The following is a 19,561-nucleotide window of genomic DNA, read 5'->3' on the forward strand; positions in this document are numbered from 1 at the left end:
ATTTTATCCAAACTACTGATTATCTATGTTCAATTTATCAAGTGAAATAGAGCTGTTTGTTCAAATATGTGTGCAGACCTGCCAACTCTCTGGATTTAGGTGGGAGACCCTGGATTTTTCATCTTTTTTCCTGCTCTCCAGATTTTGGCAGAAAATTAGATTTTACCTGAGCTTTCACGTTGTTGTGACGTCAATGACTGCCATCGTCGTTAGGGAAAACACCCATAGAGAACAGCTGTGGTCATTCAGCACCTTCTAGAGATAGAAGGCCTTCACACTCTGCTTGTGACGTCAGTAAGTAGCCCATTTTCCCTCAGAATATTCAGGGGAAAAAAATTCCCTGCCAGTGTCATCGTTGTGAAAGAAATGATCGGGCTTAGAATCGGCGATTTCTATTCCCCACACCCAATCACTATGCAGTATTTGTGAGCCTATCAGAAAGATTCTTCACCAAAATAAGAAGAAACGAAATAGGATGCTGTGTTTCAAAATGTGGCAAACTTTCTAGGTAGTCTGAATGACGTCTATGGGAAACACTGAAGAGGCCTATCTCTAGAAGGTTCTGGATCATTTCCATCGAGCAGCAGTAAAAAAAGTCTTGGTGACCGCATTTAAGCAACTGGCAAAGACATGAATTTACTTACGTAGCATTTATCAGCAGTCATTTATCAGGAGCATGACCTTGGTTGCCAAAATTCCTGTATAATCGTTATTGTATTCCATTAACAGCCGTTTGGTGAACACAAGTTTTTTCCTCAGCAGCTTTCTATTTTGAAGTTTTTTTAAGGCTGTGTTCACTGACATGTTTTAAACTGTAGTTAGAATCTTTGGATAAGAGATCAACATAGATTGGTTAAAAACTTGAATTTAACCAATCTGTGTCGATCTCTTATAAAAAAATTGTGACTACAATTTAAACCATGTCTGTGAATACCGCCCTAAATTGTTTCCTCCGATTAAATGTCTTCAGAAAAAAAAATAAAACTTTAAGCTATATAAAGCTTTTAAGAGTTCATATATCCAAGATTATCAATCACTGATAGCCTCCACGAAAGGAAACACTTATGTTTTATGAACAGTATATAGATGTGATTTCTCTATTCTGCATGGAAAGACGGACATGGAATTATATTCTGCTCAGGGACAATGCAGAACCTGCCTTGGGGGGGGGGGGGTAATGGAACTTTGTCTTAATTGTGTGTGTGATAAAAAAAAATTGTGTGAATTTTTTTTTCGATTGAGTCTATGAGTGCTGGGGAGGAGGGGTGGGGGGTACCCCCTAGGGAAAATCTCCGGATTTCTGGATTCCAAAAGTTGGCACGTCTGTGTGTGATAGGATATAACAGGGTTGGGTTTTTGACTTCAGGAATTTACTCAGTATTAAAACAGTCAAAAACTTATTGTTAATGTTGTCATTCTTATTTTTTTCACTTAGAATAAGTTATTTTTAATAGTAAGAACTAAGAATAATAAGAAGTTAGTTTATATAGCTTTTCTTAAGCAGCATATGCAATCAGCACTGTTAAATTAAAATTAAAAATACTAAATGACAATTTAGTATTTTGATTGCTAGCTATTTTCTAATGTTATGCATAATAAGGGTTTCATTTTAAGTGTCAGTGATTATTTAGATAATTCAATAATAACAAAAATCAACCTTACATTTTTGTCTTAAAACAACTTTTTAAACACCTATCTGTGATGAAAAGAGTACAGCAAATGGTTGATATTAATACACATATATATAAGCAGTTGAAGAAATTTTTGAAGATTGAGAATCTCATCTTGAATTCAGGAATATCAAATATAGTTCCATAATTTTTCCTACAGCTTTTATGTTATGCTCTATTCAAACTGTATGTTTAACATGAAAAAATACACATATTGTCCAAAACAGTTCTGCAGAAAATTATTTTACAATCATATTAAGTATTTATTTCTTTGTTTGTATAACATAGTGGCTTTAAACATTATATTTAATGAATGTATGCATTTTCACTGGGGATTTTTGTATTCAAAAGCGATATTTAAGGTTTTTGACGTGATGGTTTAAACCATCAAAACTGCCATGTGTTGTAAACTTACCAACTCTGGTGTCCAGTGTTGTGCATGTTCAGCAAGTGGAAGTGTCTTCTATTGTTAATCAGATGAGAGAAATCAATAATATGAATAAATAATACAGGCATTATTTTTTGTGTTGTGAGCCCATATGACATGCTCTTGCAAAGATTTTTTTGAAAAGGTAGACAGCTCTTGCAACTGTGCCTTATAGTTGGAAAACAAAATTCAACAAACTTCACCTGTCCACCACTGTGCTGGGATATAGATCCAGGCTTTTGCAATATGGAGCTACCTTAGTAAAAACAGGAGTGCAAAGTGGTCGGCATTCTTGTGCAGGAAGATGCGACCTGTATAGGTATTCTATGTGTGTGTGATTTCGACATATTTAACTTTTAACTTCCTTATTATTCATACTGTAAAAAATTGAGTGAAGAAGGAAGTCACAATTTAGTGAAAATACAGTGATACCTCAGCTAACAAACACCACGGCTTAAAAAATTTTCAGCAGATTTTTTTCAACACTTTTTTGCTTTTCCTAACAAATATGGATTCGGCTAATGAACATTTTGGTTGATGTGGATGCACTAACATAAAACAGCAGTATCAAAAGCTAAATTTTTGTGCCAATCGAAATGAATTCAATGAATAAGTCATTTCAGCTAGATTAATTTATATTTCCCTCTCAGAATCACTTTCTAGACACACATAATTTTCTCTTTCAGAAAGATTTTTATTTTATTTTGTTTTATTTTATGTAAAACGAACGATGAAGTTAAGATAAAATGCATTTAAAAAAGATGCCATAGAAAAAAAATTACTTAGCCTTTTCAATGGTTTTTGTGGATTTGGTAAGACTCAAATCAAACTGAACAGACTTAGATATTCTAGGAACTTATCTTTTCTATTTGCATGTGTGAGAGAGAGAAATGAGGTAACTATATCACATAGCAACCACCTCACATACTTTTTTTTCATTATGGCTCATGAACAGGACTGCATAGTGTGAAATAAAAAAAAATGTTCAATTCTCATCTTCCTTTAAATTCTCCTCCATCCAATTGTGAAGTTTTTATCTCAGCCTTCGGTTAGTTTCTAATTTTTGATAGGGCTGCTTGATGTTTTATGAAAGTTACTTTGAAATTCTGGGCAGTTTCTAGAATGAATTGAACAATTTTCTACAGAAAACTATGAGAAACCGTGTTTCGACTAACAAGTGTGATTTTAGAATGAGTTGTCTTTGTTAACTGAGGCATCATTATATACTAAAGGTATCCAAAAGTAATGGCTTTTGCTGAAAGAACCACACATGCTTAGTTAGGAAAATGCTGTACCATTGATAAGCTATCGTAATGAATTGTAAAAATTTCGGTCTGCCAAGTCAGTGGAACCAACAAAAAAAAAAAAAAACTAACTAAAAGAGCTAGTTTGGTCATTAGGGGTGTCCGTGTGACCTATATTTCATTGGAAACTTCCATATTATTCGCCATTCGAACCTTTTTCTAAATAAGAATGTCCCTTCTTTCTCCCACAGGGTAGGAGAGTAATCATTTCTGCCAAAAACTCTGATAATGTGGAAGAAATTGATTATTTGCCATAAGATGTAGGATGGTCCTCTGAATATATAAGATCAATACTTCCCTGGATGCGCACATTCCACATATGCATGTAAAGAAAAGATAATGTGATGAGTCCCTCAATTTGTAAATGCAAAATCTACAAAATTAGCAATAGATTAACAGACCATTACATTAATGATTTGTGAGTATTAGCAAAGACAGATTTGTAAAAAACACATAATTCTGGGCAATGTGAGCATACCCATTACTTATTGTATCTTTTTATTTTATAAAATTACTAGCTATAATACCCGGCGCTGCCTGGGTTTTCTTCAATTATTTTGAGAATTGAAAAAGTGACAAACCATTATAAAGGCATAAACTATCATACATAATACTGGCCTCATTAAAGGAGAGACAAACCATTATAAAAGTGTACATATATATGTCTGAAACGCATTACTAGGGAACCACAGTAACTGAAGTAAACATTCCGAAAGTGATTGTTGAGGCTCAAAAACCATTGTTTCCTGACAGTTTTTCACCCATTTTGGGCATTTTCCCAGCTTTGACACACTTTTAAAGTAGCCTATCATTCGATTCAAGCCCCATTTGGTATATATATGCAAAATTTTGCGACAATCAGTCTAAAATTGCAGATTTGTGTAGAGAACATACACCCACAGACATACAGAAAATCAATTTTATATATATATATATTTACTAATCGTTTCTTGAGTGAATGCATCCAGCATTTAATTCCTTCAGAAAAATTTGAACTTTTAATTTGATACACATTTTGTAATCTTTATTTCCTCTTTTTACAGATGATGTGGAATGCTTTGGAAGAGACACATGTTTTCCACTAGCATTTGGTGTTCCTGCTGTTTTGATGATAATTGCTATAGGTTAGTTATTGTTTTCATCCTCTTTCTTTCTTGAGTTGTTGTTTATAATTTTGACACTCACAGTTATAGCGAATATAATACTTGTGAGCACAGCATAAATTTCATATCACATGGGTGGAAAAACTTGACAACATTTTTTTCGAATGAATCAGATAATAATCTATTTTGAATAATGTAATAATAATTCCTTCAGTGCATTGAGTCACAACTTGATAAATTTACGGGTAATATACAGAGTGGACACTATAGACCACCCAATAACTATACATGCAATTCCTTGTCAAAAACTAATATGGAAAGAGTTTTAAATTTTTTGATTTGATGAATAATTAAGGCGTTACGACACTTCAAAAATGAATTACGTCACTTCCAAATCCTGCCAAATTCATCAAACATACACCAAACATATAACTTAGAGGTTTGCAAAGATTTACATGTTGCATCTGGGCCTCTGAGACAATTATCAGCACTTTGTTTTTTTATGCTATAAATACACTATAGAACAGCCAATGAAAGTCTGTGATAGTAATTCTGCAACACAAAAGCTTGTTGGATGAAATTGATCACAGTTACAAACTGTCACGATGAAGTCTAACAAATACAGTTGACAATTTTTATGACATCTCATTTATGTTATGAGTGTGTATAAAACAATACTCAAAATCATATATTTACAACAACAAACAGTAAAGAGATGGCTTTCATTTTGAAAATTCAGAGCTAAGTGAGAGAACCTGATTTTTCGGGGGGGGGGGGGAACTAAGAAATGAAACACAAGAGCATCTCAAGGGGTGCCAAAATTAATAGTGCCTAGGGCAGAGGAAGCTTAAAATCTGTCTCTGCTAAAAAGGGCCAGAGGCAACCGCTTCACACACACTTTATAAATACATCCTTGAATGAATCATGTGAGCTTAAATGAATTTCAAAGTCATCAATATATATCTTATTTAAGAAAAAAAGGAATGTAAATTTATCAAGACAGCACTGGTTCATAGATAAGATTATAGTGTGATAAAAATCAATTGCAGTCACAAGGAAATTAAATAAAAATCTTCATTGCAACATGTAGAATTTGCTTCAAAAATGTGACTGGATAAATAATCAATTTTAAAAAAAAACGGAAACAACTGAAACCATTAATTATTTTGAAGATATCAATTCATGAAATAATTAGTTTGATCCTCTCACAGTTATTATTTTTGATTTATATAAGCAATTGTCCTAATTCCATCAATTGCCATATCAGACGATTGCGTCACCTACCAAACAGTGCACAACAAATCCTTCAAAGCATCTCTCTAAAACAATCTCAACATTATATCGAATGGTGCTCGTCCTGGCAACTACTCCTTAATTCTTCAAAAAAAAGTTTTTATGAAACTTACTTGCAAAAGACTTCCCCTCGATTCTTCTTACACTATCAATAACTCTTTAATCACCAAAGTTTCTAATTATAATTATCTGGGTGTAATTATTTCTGCTGACCTCCATGCAAACCTCCATGTTAATTACATCTTTCATAAGTGTGTCCAAAAACTTTTTTTATTCGTAGAAACCTTAAAAACACCACCTGTCACATCAGACATCTCTGCTTTCAAACCTATATCCTTCCTGCCTGTGCTCTCATATGTTTGGGAAATCTGGGACCCCCATACTCTCTCCAATATAGGCAACCTAGAATCTATTCAAAATAAATCTGCCCACTTCATTTTAAACTGTTGGTTCGTCTCAGTTACTAAACTCAAGTGCCAACTCTATATCCAACCACTCTCCACCCATAGACGTATTTCTCCATTATCTTACCTTTTCAAAATCCTTCATGGCCATTTTCATGCCAACACTTCCAATTTTCTAACTCCAGCTTCATACTTTTCCAATAGAATTAACCATTCCCATTAATTGAAACCCATCTTTGCATCCACTGATTGTTTCAAATGTAGTTTCTTTCCTCAAACAATAACTGATTGAAACAACCTCCCACCAAACATTATTGATTGTACAACATTTTCCGATTTCTTTTGTACAATCAACTGTCTCTTCTGTCAAACTTCATCACAGTATTCCCTTGTATAGGCCTCGGCCAAGCAATATTGAATAAATAAATAAATAAAAGTTTCTGGTTGAATTATTATTTTGTGATTTCCACAAGTCACCTTCGTCACCTACAAGCTACCATGTATACATTCTTCATTGAAGCTTTTTATGCTTAACAGTTTTGATAAAATTTTAAAATTGCTCAAATATTGCCCTGTTTTATTGATCAGCATGTGGTCTATTTGAATGACAAGGTAAAAACTGTTTTGCAATGTACTTGTATGCACTATATGCATCTCATTTAACAGTAAAGGAGAGAAAATTATCACATTTTGGGAAAAAAGTAAAGATTTTGGATAAAAATTTTTCAAATAGATCTCATTTAGCTAGAACTTTACAAATCTGGTGATAAATTTGCCAATATAGTGTACGAAGGTAACACATATCATATCTCTGTGTAGTGTGATACTATACAGAGATAAAAAAAAAAGCCAATCATCAAAGAGAAAAGTAGAACTTAGCTTCTAACAGGATTGAATATTTCAGTTCATTTTCAAAAAACTGCAATCCTCTTGCAGGAGTAGAAATTCACTTTGGCACGTAACTGACTGTTACAAAAAGAACATGTACCGAAACTTCAAAACATTGTAACTCCTGAAATATTTATTCAGTCTCCAAAAAACGTAAAACATTTTCCCATATTAGTTTTTCACAAGGAATCTTGTATTGGGAGTGTATTATTGGGAGATCAATATTACTCTTTCCTGTATAGGGGAGGGATTCCAGACCATATTAAATTGGCCCTACAAGGAGATGTCTCCTTCACAGAGGTAACAATTGAGAGAACTTCTGTTGTATTTGTTACTAGCTATAATACCCGGTGCTGCTCGGGTTTTCTTCAATGAGGCTCTTTGGACCACGTGATATCTCCTTCCTTTGAGGGACATGCAAACCGCATCCAAGTTAACCAATATGGCGACTTCCTACGCGACTCATGAAAGAAACAAATCTAGATTAAAGAAACGTAGAAATGAATAGTTTTTTCTTTTTTAACCAGTCAAGTGGTTACGTCGGTGTTTGCCGTCGCTGCCATATGTAATGCTGGTGCCTACGGCATTTGGCCTTTGACGGCATTTGCCGACGCGCAGACTTTTCGGTCTTTTTCACATAGATATGACGAAATAATTTCATACATGTGCTGCCATCTCTGTACAGCCATCCTTCTACTTTATTATCTCATCACTAGATGGAGTTGACAATTATATTTCAAGGTCTGAGATTATTATTACTATTATCTTTGTCATGTTTTGCAAAGCTGCATCCCCATCGCTTTTTTTTTTTTTTGATTTCCGATTCCCTTGCGAAGATACATCTGTTTTATTACTCATATATCTTTTAGCAAAGGTTCAACTACTATGGTTCCACATAAATCCATCAACAGCATTTCTTTTAGTCACAGGACATTATGATCCCCCACTTTTGGGGGTGTCATATTACGTCTCGACACATTCTCCGGTGTTTATATTTTTCCCAAAGGATCCTCTCCCTAGTGGCGCATCACATGAGCTATTTGACACTTTCTACCACATAAAACACATATCAAAATTCACTTTTCTTGTTTGTGACTTTTCAGTTCAATAAGTTGTCCTCAGTTTGCCTTTGTGCATCGCATTCGAAGGTTGCTGGTAATTTGTTGCTCAACGGGTTCAATTTGATCTATTCAAATTAATTTTTAGCTTTTTGGTTGGTTTTGTTTTGACTGTGATGGCTTCTACCAGCCGTTCTGATCGGACTGATGAGGATATTGTTGGAATTTTGGAGGAAAGTGATGATGAGTTTCTGGATGATGTGTTTATCAGTACTGATGAGAGTGATAGTGAAACAGACGGGGAAGATTTTTTAGAGTTAGAAGAAAATGAAACTGATGTGCCTCCTGCTTGGACTTCCCTGGAAAAATCGCGAGAAAAATTTGAATTTTCAGCTAAGTCTGGTGTGGATAAAAGTGTAGAGGTTGGTGATGACATCCTGAAGTGCTATGAGTTGTTTGTAGATGATGATTTATGTGATATGATTGCAGAACAAACGAACTTGTATGCGAAACAATTCTTGGATGAAAATCCTAATCTAAAACCTCTATCCCGGGCTCGACAATGGATTGAAACTACAGCAAACGAAATAAGACTGCTGTTAGGAGTCTTCATTCTCCAGGGTATTTTGCTGAAACCCGATTATGAAATGTATTTCAGCAAACGTGAAAGCATTTCAACACCCTTTTTTTCTAAGTGCTTTAGTGAGAAGCGGTTTCGTTTGCTGCTGAAATTTTTGCATTTCGCAGACAATATCACATACATTCCAAACAGCAGCAACAGAAAAACATTCAAAATCGATGCCGTAATGCAATACTTGAAAAATAAATTTTCATCCGTATACTATCCTGACCAAGAAATCGTTGTGGATGAACCCTCCTCATGTGGAAAGGTCGTCTGTCGTGGAAACAATACATACCCTCAGAGAGGAGTAAATTTGGTATAAAGTTTTTCGTCCTGTGCGAAAGTATGTCTGGTTACATCTGGAATTTTCTTATGTATACAGGCAAGGACACAGTGTACAGTGAAAAATACAAAAATGAAAATGTAAGTTCTAGAATAGTTCTGGACTTAGCGGATGCTCTCCTGGGAAAGGGACACACTTTGTACTTGGACAATTGGTATACCAGCCCAAAATTAGTAGACAAGCTGATCGAAAACAAAACCGATCTTGTTGGGACGATGTTACAAAATAGAAAAGAGTTTCCATCTTTGGTGAAAGATGCGAAATTGAAAAAAGGAGAAATATCGGCAGCATTTCGAGGGAAGCAGATGGTAATGAAGTGGAAAGACAAGAGAGATGTGATAATTGTGAGCACTTTCCATGGCACCGCTATGCGTGAGACTCAAAAGAGAGGAAGAACAATAAGAAAACCAGAAGTGGTTCACAATTACAATATATATATGGGTGGTGTTGACCGGAGTGACGGACTGATGAATTCGTACAAAATTGCAAGAAATCGCATGAGAAAATATTATCAGAAGTTATTTCGTCATATGATGGACATGGCTATGCTAAATTCATTTGCAATTTACAAGAAAAATGGCGGAACATTTTCAAGAAAGGATTTTCTAATAATCTTAGCAGAAAATTTGATAGCGAAGTATGGGAATGATGTGCAAGCAAACTGAGGAAGGCCATCCAAAACACTAAGACCATCCCGCCTCATCGAGAAACATTTTCCGGCATTCGCTCCTCAAGCAACAACAACAAGAAAGCCGTCTTATAAGAGGTGCATTGTGTGCTCCAAAGCAAAAAAACGAAAAGAAACAAAATATTGGTGTCCTGATTGTGGTGTTGGTTTGTGCCCGGCTCCGTGTTTTGAGAAATATCACACACTAACTGAATATTAGAGTAAGACTGCTAAAACTTTTCTTTATATATTTACTATCTTATGATTAGTAACATCCAGAGAAAAAATATTCTATTATTGTCATTCTAAATTTCAATATATCGTTTTTAACATGAATTACAGAGAAATATTTTTCTGCGTTCATCTTGAACTTGTTCAACCCATACGGATTTAATTGAGCATTCAATATTTCTATTTAGAAAACTAATTATAGTAATAATAATAATTATTATTATTTTATGATGACTTTAAATGTGCAGAAAAGAACATGATAAACTCCGTTTTTTGACGTTTCATAAAAAAATTCAATAAAAAAAAAATATTTTAATAGCTTCAAACTTCCAAGAAAAGAAAAAAAAAAGGGGGAAAAGTGTGCATCTTAAAAAAAAGTGGGCACTGCGGGTAACGCTCGGAGAAATTAATTGGACAGTTGACTGGTTAAGGGGCTCTTAGGTATTCCGATTCCCTCCCCCCTGAACTTCAAGTTATGTATCTGCTTCAAAAAATGCTTAATTAAAGATGTGGAATTGCTTTGATGTATTTTACAGGCCCAATAATTAATAATTTTAAAACACCCTGAACTATATGAATTTATGCAGTTCAATATTAAAAGGCAATATGAGGCATTAATTTTCATGCTTAAGAAGATATAAATAAATGGTTGAAATCAATATTAGGGGTCGTTCAAGTATTACGTAAGAAAATATTTAGCCATTTTTGACACCCCCCCCCCCCCTTCGTCAGCAAAATTTCGTCATCTCAGCTTTGCCCCTCTGAATCCTAACGCATATTGTTGGGATCAGAGACGTACACGGGGGGGGGGGGGGTGGTCATAAGGGCTAGTGCCCCCACAACCAGAAATTTATTTTTTTAATGCAAAAAAAAAAATATTTTTTTTTAAATTGAAATTTTGGAAGAAAATACCTTTATATTTTATAATCAATTTCTTTTAATTTCACTGTTATTTGAAGGCTATGCACTCAAAATTTATCTTTAACAAATTCATTGCAACCCACCCTCTAAGCCACATAATGATAAATCACATAAAGGCCCTGGGGGTTATCTGATGCGGCATCAGATCGCTTAAGTGTTCTGTGGTACAATTCCAGAACATTTAAGTGGCCCATGGCACATTTAGCGCTTAAGTGTTCTGTAACTGTGTCCCCGGGTCACTGAAATTGTGCCACGGGCTGCTTAAATGTTCTGGAATTGTACCATGGGACACTTAAGCGATCTGTAAATGTGCCTATCCTTTGAATGACATGTGACGTAGTTTTAGCGCACTTAACTGGCCCCCAGTTCGGTTCTACATCACTCAAGTTACCCGCGGCACATTCTCAGATTTTTTAAGTGATCCACAGCATATAATTACAGATCACTTGAGTAATGCATGGCACATTGCCAGAGCACTTAAGCTGCCCAGACACTTTTCCAGATCACTTGGATCTGCGAAACATTTAGAGATCACTAAAGTGGCTCTGTAGGGCACTTATCAATGGGTGGGGGGGAATGTTACTTCAAGTGCCTACAAACTATAGAAAGGTTTTTCCCGTTTTTGGCGCACAGAATAAGATGCCATTAATACTTCATATTTTCATAAAGGTAAGTTGATGACATAAGCATTATCCAAACCCCCCCCCCCTTGTCATCTGTAGTGCGTTCTTATCTGTATAGATGGCGCACCCTCCTCACGCTCCTGGTGATTGTAAAAAAAGAAAAAATGCCAGTTGGAATCGTACCACCGATTTGTATACACGTGTCATCCTTCTCGTTATGTTTCTTTCGTATATTAAATCGTTAAGTTTTTCATTACGTTTTATGTCGTCACTACAAGCATCGGATCACTGGTGACCTATAGGACGCATCTGATTTTGGACATTGAAGTTAATTTCTCCATCGTTTAAATTTCGTTTTCGCGCCTTGTGCTTTCCGTTCGTACGCTCTTCAAAGATGAAACTTTTCTAATCTCCTAGTCTTTTGGACATACTATATATATTTTTTTCAAGCCAAGTCTACTCGTTTCTACCCAATATAGAGACGTTCCTGGAAATTCAAGGTGAGGAATAAACTTTCTACTCTCGATTTGCCGGTCTCCATACTTGCATTCGTCATGGCTCAACCTATTGCACCAGTTGAAGTTTCACGTGTTGCCTTTCGAGCCCCTCCGTTCTGGGAAGCAAATCCAGAGATTTGGTTTCTTCAAATTGAGTCACAATTCAAAACGGCAGGCATAACCGCCGATGAAACTAAATTTCATTCCGTTGTAGGAGCTCTTGATTGCAAAGTTTTGAACTATGTTTCTAATATCGTTCGCAATCCTCCCCAACAGCACATGTACGAGACACTCAAAACTCGCGTGCTGGAGCAGTTTCAACAATCAGAATCTTCCAAATTGCGAATGTTACTCCAGGAGCTTCAACTAGGCGACAAACGCCCGTCCCAGCTTTTGCACGAAATGCAAACGTTAGCTGAGGGTAAAATGGAAAGTGACATTTTGAGAAATCTCTGGATGCAGAGATTACCTTTGCACTCCCAACAAATATTACAAGCTTCTAGTGAACCGTTAATTGGGTTAGCGAAAATAGCCGACAAAATCTGTGAGGTTTCTCATGTGTCATCTAATACTTCAGCTGTGTCTCACACTTCCGAGTTTGATGATTTGAAAAACGAAATTGCTTCGCTACGGCAATCATTTGAAAGGCTTTCGCGATCTCCTAGACCATCTCGCGGTTATCGCAAACGATCTCAATCTCGTAGCCGAAATAAATTCGGCGATGCTTTGAAAAATGGAAGGCTTTGCTGGTACCATGAGCAGTTTGGAGAAAAAGCTCATAAATGTATTCCTCCATGTCAGTTTCAGGAAAACTAGTGGGCTCGTCTGTTTCGGCGACAGCTGACGAAAGCCTTCTCCATAGTCGCCTATTTGTCATCGACGTTAATACGGGTTTCCGATTTCTAATTGACACTGGCGCATCAATCAGTTGTTTTCCGAAACGCCTGACTAACTTGACAAAACCTCACAAACTCTCACTGTATGCTGCAAATGGATCCGAAATCCGAACGTTTGGCAACAAAAATCTAGTTCTAAATCTTGGACTAAGGAGGGACTTTCCTTTCGTTTTCACTGTGGCAGATGTTTCACATCCCATTATTGGAGCCGACTTTTTGGAAAGATTTGGTTTGCTTATAGATGTTAAAAATTCTCGTTTGATCGATAACGAAACATCGCTATCAGTGAATGGTTTAGAATCCCAAAACGGCTCTTTTGGTTTAACGCCGATCTCTGGTGATTCTCCGTACCACCGCATATTAGCCAAATTTCCTCAGCTTACCAGCTCAGTTTTAAATGCAGTTCCAAAGAAACACTCTGTCATGCACTTCATCGAAACTACGGGACCACCGGTTTTCGCAAAAGCTAGAAGATTGTCTTCTGAAAAACTTGCAGCTGTTAAAAAACAATTCAATGAACTGTTGCAACAAGGTATAATTCGGCCCTCAAAAAGCCCTTGGTCGAGTCCCATCCATCTTGTACCCAAAAAAAGCAACGAATGGAGAATTTGTGGGGACTTCCGCGGACTCAATGCAATAACCATCCCAGATAGATACCCACTTCCAAATATACAGGATTTTTCCATCAACTTGAGTGGTAAAAAGATTTTTTCAAAAATCGATTTAATAAAAGCATATCACCAAATACCAATCAATCCTAAAGACATTCCCAAAACCGCCATAATTACGCCCATCGGGCTATACGAATATGTTTATATGTGCTTCGGCCTGAAAAATGCAGCTCAAACGTTTCAGCGTTTTATTGACGAATCATTTCGCGACTTAGATTGTTGTTACGCATATCTCGATGATTTGTTAATCGCTTCCATTGACGAAAAATCTCATGAAGCTGACTTAAAACGTGTTTTTCAAAGACTAAATGACTATGGTATCGTGATCAATCCATCTAAATGTGTATTCGGTCAACGTCAAATTAATTTTCTGGGTTTTCTTGTTTCTCCCGATGGGATTGCACCTTTACCAGATCGAGTACAAACATTGCTCGATTATCCATTGCCGTCAACAGTGACTGAATTGAAGCGTTTTTTGGCAATTGTAAATTTCTATCACAGATTCCTTAAAGATGCCGCCAGGGTGCAAGCTCCTTTGCATGAATTAGCAAAAAGCAAGATAAAAAAAGATAAAACTGAAATAGTTTGGTCTGAGGAGGCCAAATCCGCTTTTTTGTCATGCAAGCAATCAATTGCCAACGCCGCACTTCTGGCCCATCCTGTTCCGAATGCAAAATTGTTTTTGACTGCCGATGCTTCCGACACTTCATTGGGTGCAGTCCTTCAACAGCAAATAGGAAACAAAACCCAACCATTGTCATTTTTTTCACGCAAGCTCAGTTCGACTGAAAAAAAGTACAGTACATATGACAGAGAGCTCTTAGCAATATATTCAGCTGTTAAGCATTTCAAGCACATTTTGGAGGGACGCAACTTCATAATTTTCAGTGATCATCGTCCTCTCACGTATGCCTTCAAACAACGTAACGATAAATGTTCTCCCCGGCAACTTAGACATCTTGAATATATTAGTCAGTTTTCGACAGATTTACGATATTTGCCTGGGGATAGTAACGTCATAGCTGATGCTTTCTCAAGAATTTGTGAAATCCACACTCCTTGTACAATCGATTATGCAGAATTGGCACGGGCGCAGGCAGATGATGATGAATTGCATACCTTGCTTCAAAGTGAAACTGGGCTTCAGCTAAAACGCCTCGATATCTCTGGTGTTAATATCTACTGCGATGTGTCTACTGACGGTATACGTCCGTATGTACCCGTTTCAATGCGACGTCTAGCGTTCGACTCTGTGCATAATCTGTCCCATCCTGGGATAAAAGCCACTCTAGGTATGGTACGCAAACGATTTATTTGGAAATCGATTGCGAGAGACTGCAAAGATTGGTGTCGTACTTGCATCGCTTGCCAGAAGTCGAAGGTTATCAAACATACCAAGTCTCCTTTAGGCTCTTTCCAGGTTCCTGATTCTCGCTTTGCACACGTTCATCTGGACATTGTCGGACCCTTGCCTCCCTCTAAAGGATACACGTATCTCTTGACATGCGTTGATCGGTACACACGGTGGCCCGAAGCGGTACCAATGTCTAACCAAACCGCTGAAACTACAGCTGAGACATTCTTTTCTACCTGGGTGTGTCGGTTTGGCGTTCCTGAAAAGTTGACCACAGATCAAGGTCGTCAGTTTGAGAGTGATCTATTTCGCTCTCTTGCACGGCTGTGCGGCATCGAAAAATCCCGCACCACTGCCTACAATCCAAAGTGTAACGGCCAGGTTGAGAGATTCCACCGCGATCTCAAAGCCTCTCTGATGTGTGTCCTCAAAAGTAACGAGCACTGGACAGAGGTTCTACCTACAGTCCTGTTGGGGTTACGTTCCAGCATCAAAGAAGACCTCCAAGTATCAACCGCTGAGTTGGTATACGGCACAGCCCTACGCCTTCCTGGTGAACTCTTCCGGCACTCGGATGAGCGAGACGTCCTACCTCGATATGACTTCTTGCAGAGACTGAGAGACCATTTCTCCCATGTGAGACCAGTACCAACCTCTCATCACAATTCGTCTAAGCCCTTCGTCTCGACAGACTTGCTAACTTCTCCATCAGTATTCGTCCGACAAGACTGTGTACGCAAACCTCTACAACAACCATACACCGGACCATTTGAAGTTATTTCAAGAACTGATAAGTATTTTATGTTGAACATTAATGGCAATCATAAAAATGTATCCATAGATCGCCTTAAGCCATGTTTTATGTTAAATAATAATTTATGTGGCACGTTCAAAAATCAGTATATTTCCAGGTCTGGCCGAAGAGTGCGATTTCGTATTGACCCTTCGAAATTAGCTATATGATTCATAATTATGTATGGTATATATATATATTGCAATTTTTTTAATTATTTGTATGATTATTATTCAAATTTTCTTCTCTTAAATGTTTCGTCTTCGACTGGAGGGGGAGTGCTGTAGTGCGTTCTTATCTGTATAGATGGCGCACCCTCCTCACGCTCCTGGTGATTGTAAAAAAAGAAAAAATGCCAGTTGGAATCGTACCACCGATTTGTATACACGTGTCATCCTTCTCGTTATGTTTCTTTCGTATATTAAATCGTTAAGTTTTTCATTACGTTTTATGTCGTCACTACAAGCATCGGATCACATCAAAAGTCAGCAAATCAGAACCTTCCATCGATGATGACATAATACTTGAATGGCCCCTTATTGCATGGATATCCAACTCAAAAGTAGGTCTGGCTAATTATTTTATATTTAATTTTCTGGGCTTTAAGCGAACTCAATGTTTCAAAAATCTGGAATTCAATTCTATTTTTAAAATTATTGATGTGGCGAAAAATCAAACTAAATTTCTGCATTTCTACAGTAAAATTGGCAATTTTAACACAGATTTCTATGGGGATCATCCAGTGTATGTCCCTCAGGAGTAATGATGATTATGGCGTCTATTCAAAAAGCCTCATTACTGGGAGGATTGAAACGTGATAAACCATTACAAAGGCATAAACTACTATACATATACTAACAGGATTAGAGAAGTGACAAACCATTGTAAAGGCATATGCATGTCGGAAATGTAGTGATAGGGAACTCTATCAATACCCCCCCCATATGCAAAAGGATTGTTGATGCCCAGAAACCATTGTTGCCCAACAGTTTTTCGCCCATTTCATGCATTTGCCCAGATCTCATAAACGTTTAAAGTAGCCTATCATGTTCAAGTCTGGGCTTCCATATGGTATATGTGTAAAATTTGGTGACGATCAATCTAAAATTGTAGATTTGTATAGAGAACGCACAGAATGAAAATCAATTTTATATATATAGATTTAAAAAAGAGATGTATTCTCTCTTGATAAAACAGGATGAAAGAAAGAAAAATAGTATGTTCCAATTATATCAGGACTTGGCGAACACCAGGTTGCATGGCGACTTCTGGCACCTAAAACTTTCTATGAATGGTTACCAGGACTGGACTAATCCCAGGCACCAGGTCACCATGGTAACTAAAAAATTGGTATTGGTGCCTAAAATGTTCAAATGTTCTTCGTGTAATTGCTGAGAACCGTAAAGATATTTTAGAATTTATTGCAGCATATCTGCCAACATGAGAGAGGCTTGCTATCAGTGGTTTCTCGAGTTTACCTGCTGCCCAGCTGCAATGCCTCATGTGTGTGTGTGTGCGCGCGCGCCACCCCTTAAGAAGACTTGGGCAAGGCTGACAGGATTTCAGTTAAAAATTATTTTTAAAGCAGTTCCTGATGAGCCAGTTATTGAACAAGTAGGAAGCCAAATTCTTAAGGCGTACGCAGAATTTTCTCGAGGTTGGTTTTCAGATTTTTTTTCCTTCTGGGGGGGGGGGTTAAGTTTTTTCCTGCAAAATAACACTATAATCTTGGCTCGGGAGTGGGGGGGGGAGGTTAGAACTCCAAACCCGCCTTTGATTATGCCAATGTTTGTAATAGAGTATATTCTTGCTCGTGCTATTACTATCCCAAGCTCTGTCTTCTGCCTGAAGTTTTCTCAACATCTTTATCAGCAAGGTTTGGCTCAAAAATATGATGTCATTTGCAGAGGCATATTTACAGAGTGGGCTTAGGGTGCTATATCCCAAGGCGGCAAATTTGAAGAATGAGTGGTCAAGAAAACTAGTATGATGGGAGAAGGATGCTGGAATTCGCAAAACTATAAATTCGTCTCAGTTCATAAGATCGAGAGACTAGGTCGATAAGGGACCAAACAAGTGACCTAGAGTTTGCAAGCATGTGAGTGATCAAAGCAGTGTGCTAGCATGTGAGTGACCAAAAAAGTGACCTAAAAAATAGGGGACCAGGTCAGGAGGGAATTTGGTGTTTAACTAAAGCCTAAGTTGCCACCCTTACAACTTCCCACCTGGGTATGCCACACTCCTTGCACCCTCTTTTAAGCTGCCTTTTGTCTCTATGTCCTGAAAAGTAAAAAAAATACAATTTTGTACCTTTTTCTTTAGGTAAAATTTTTTTTTGGAACATAAAGCTGTTCTGGCACCTAGATTTTTTTGTGATTTGTCCAGCCATGTTGGTTACTATATCAGAGTCTGAGAACAGCACAAAATTTTTAGAATTTATATCAATATATAGTAAAATCTCATTATAACAAACTCCAACAGACCAGAAAAATCACTTTGTTATAACGAAATTTTGTTATAAATGAATTCCAGGTTTTTGCATTGTTCTTATGTAAACTTATTTGAGGGATTAGAAAAGTGTTTGTTAAAACGAGATTTTTTCGCTATAATGGTATTTGCTAAAACAGGATTCGACTGTATCTACGACATGGAAAAAGATCACTTTCAGTATGTCTTGAAAAAGTTGGGAAAAAAACGTATTTTAGATCTTTTTTTTCTTTCAAGAAAAACTTTTGGCTACTAAAAAATTATACTGGCTCCTAGGTTTTTTTTTTTTTTGTGAATTGTTAAGTTCTGGATTACATATTTTTCCTAGGAGTGATTTCATAATTTCAATAATTCATATTGCTATTGAAAATGTTTCATATTTTTCTGATAAATATGTAGGATCTGTAATCTGTGTATAAAATATACACGAAGGTCTTTTTATTTTAACATTAGTAATTGAAAACTTGTCTTTCTTCTAGTCATATTTCTGATTGGAAAACCCCTGTATAAAATCAAGCCACCTGAAGGAGATGTTTTGATCAAGTTTGGCAAATGCATTTGTGTAAGTGCATATTGTACATGTTAAATTATCTTCATATGTAATTGTTCCAATCAAATTCATTAACCAATTGTTTTTGGTTGCCGTGGGAGTGTATTCAGTTTCTTTACTATGGTGATTGGGGGAGGTGGGGGATCTTCTCCTTTACACATAGTGCTGCACCATTCACAGCTTCCTTACAGTAAAGAAGCATGAAGTAGTTATCTGTATTTGACTTTTTATTTGCATGCTAATTTAAACAGAAGAAAAGGGTTTTATTTTCCCCGCCCCAATAGTACGGTCAATTTTTCAACTATTATTATCTTCTCTGCCAGAGTAAAAAAAAGGATTAACAACAGATGCTGGCAAAAGGTAATATTTTTAGGGAACTCTTTCTACCGCTCGCCAACCCTGATCATGTTGCCATACAACAATTTACTACCAATCTCAAGTTGAGTTACAAATCTTTCTTTCTAGAGAAAGTCGTAATATACTTCCATCATCGTCGTGGACTGAGGAGACTTTCAGCAAGGGTATATTAATGTGCCATCTATTGGTGGTTGTCTCAAGTCTGGTAGGGAAAGAACTTTTCCCAGTTGTTTCTGTGTCAGAAGTGATATGAAGTGATGTATAATAATCGGATCGGGTGAAAAAACCATGGAGCCGAAGGAAGACAGGTTGTTGACTGTTGGACGAGAGAGATGGCGAACACGCTGGTTTTTTTAGGCAGCTATGTAAATAAATGTGATTGTAAGTTATTCTCATTCGCTC

The 19,561-nt window shown here is 36.9% G+C and overlaps 1 protein-coding gene across 5 annotated transcripts in view; it reads left to right on the plus strand.

The window, feature by feature from the left end:
• The window catches only part of LOC149080858 (solute carrier family 15 member 1-like), a 65,563-nt gene that overhangs the window by 19,827 nt on the left and 26,175 nt on the right, over window positions 1–19,561 (plus strand). For all 5 annotated transcript variants that reach the window (XM_089237530.1, XM_089237532.1, XM_089237533.1 and 2 more), the window contains 2 exons: window positions 4,445–4,525; window positions 18,732–18,814. In XM_089237530.1, the coding sequence (XP_089093656.1) occupies window positions 4,445–4,525; window positions 18,732–18,814 (164 nt within the window). The remainder of the gene's footprint in view (window positions 1–4,444; window positions 4,526–18,731; window positions 18,815–19,561) is intronic.

The sequence above is a fragment of the Pholcus phalangioides genome, unplaced genomic scaffold (genome assembly GCF_987345545.1).
Source record: "Pholcus phalangioides strain wild (caught in Gottingen) unplaced genomic scaffold, Ppha-v1.0 ptg000010l_1, whole genome shotgun sequence".
NCBI classification, from domain to species: domain Eukaryota; kingdom Metazoa; phylum Arthropoda; class Arachnida; order Araneae; family Pholcidae; genus Pholcus; species Pholcus phalangioides.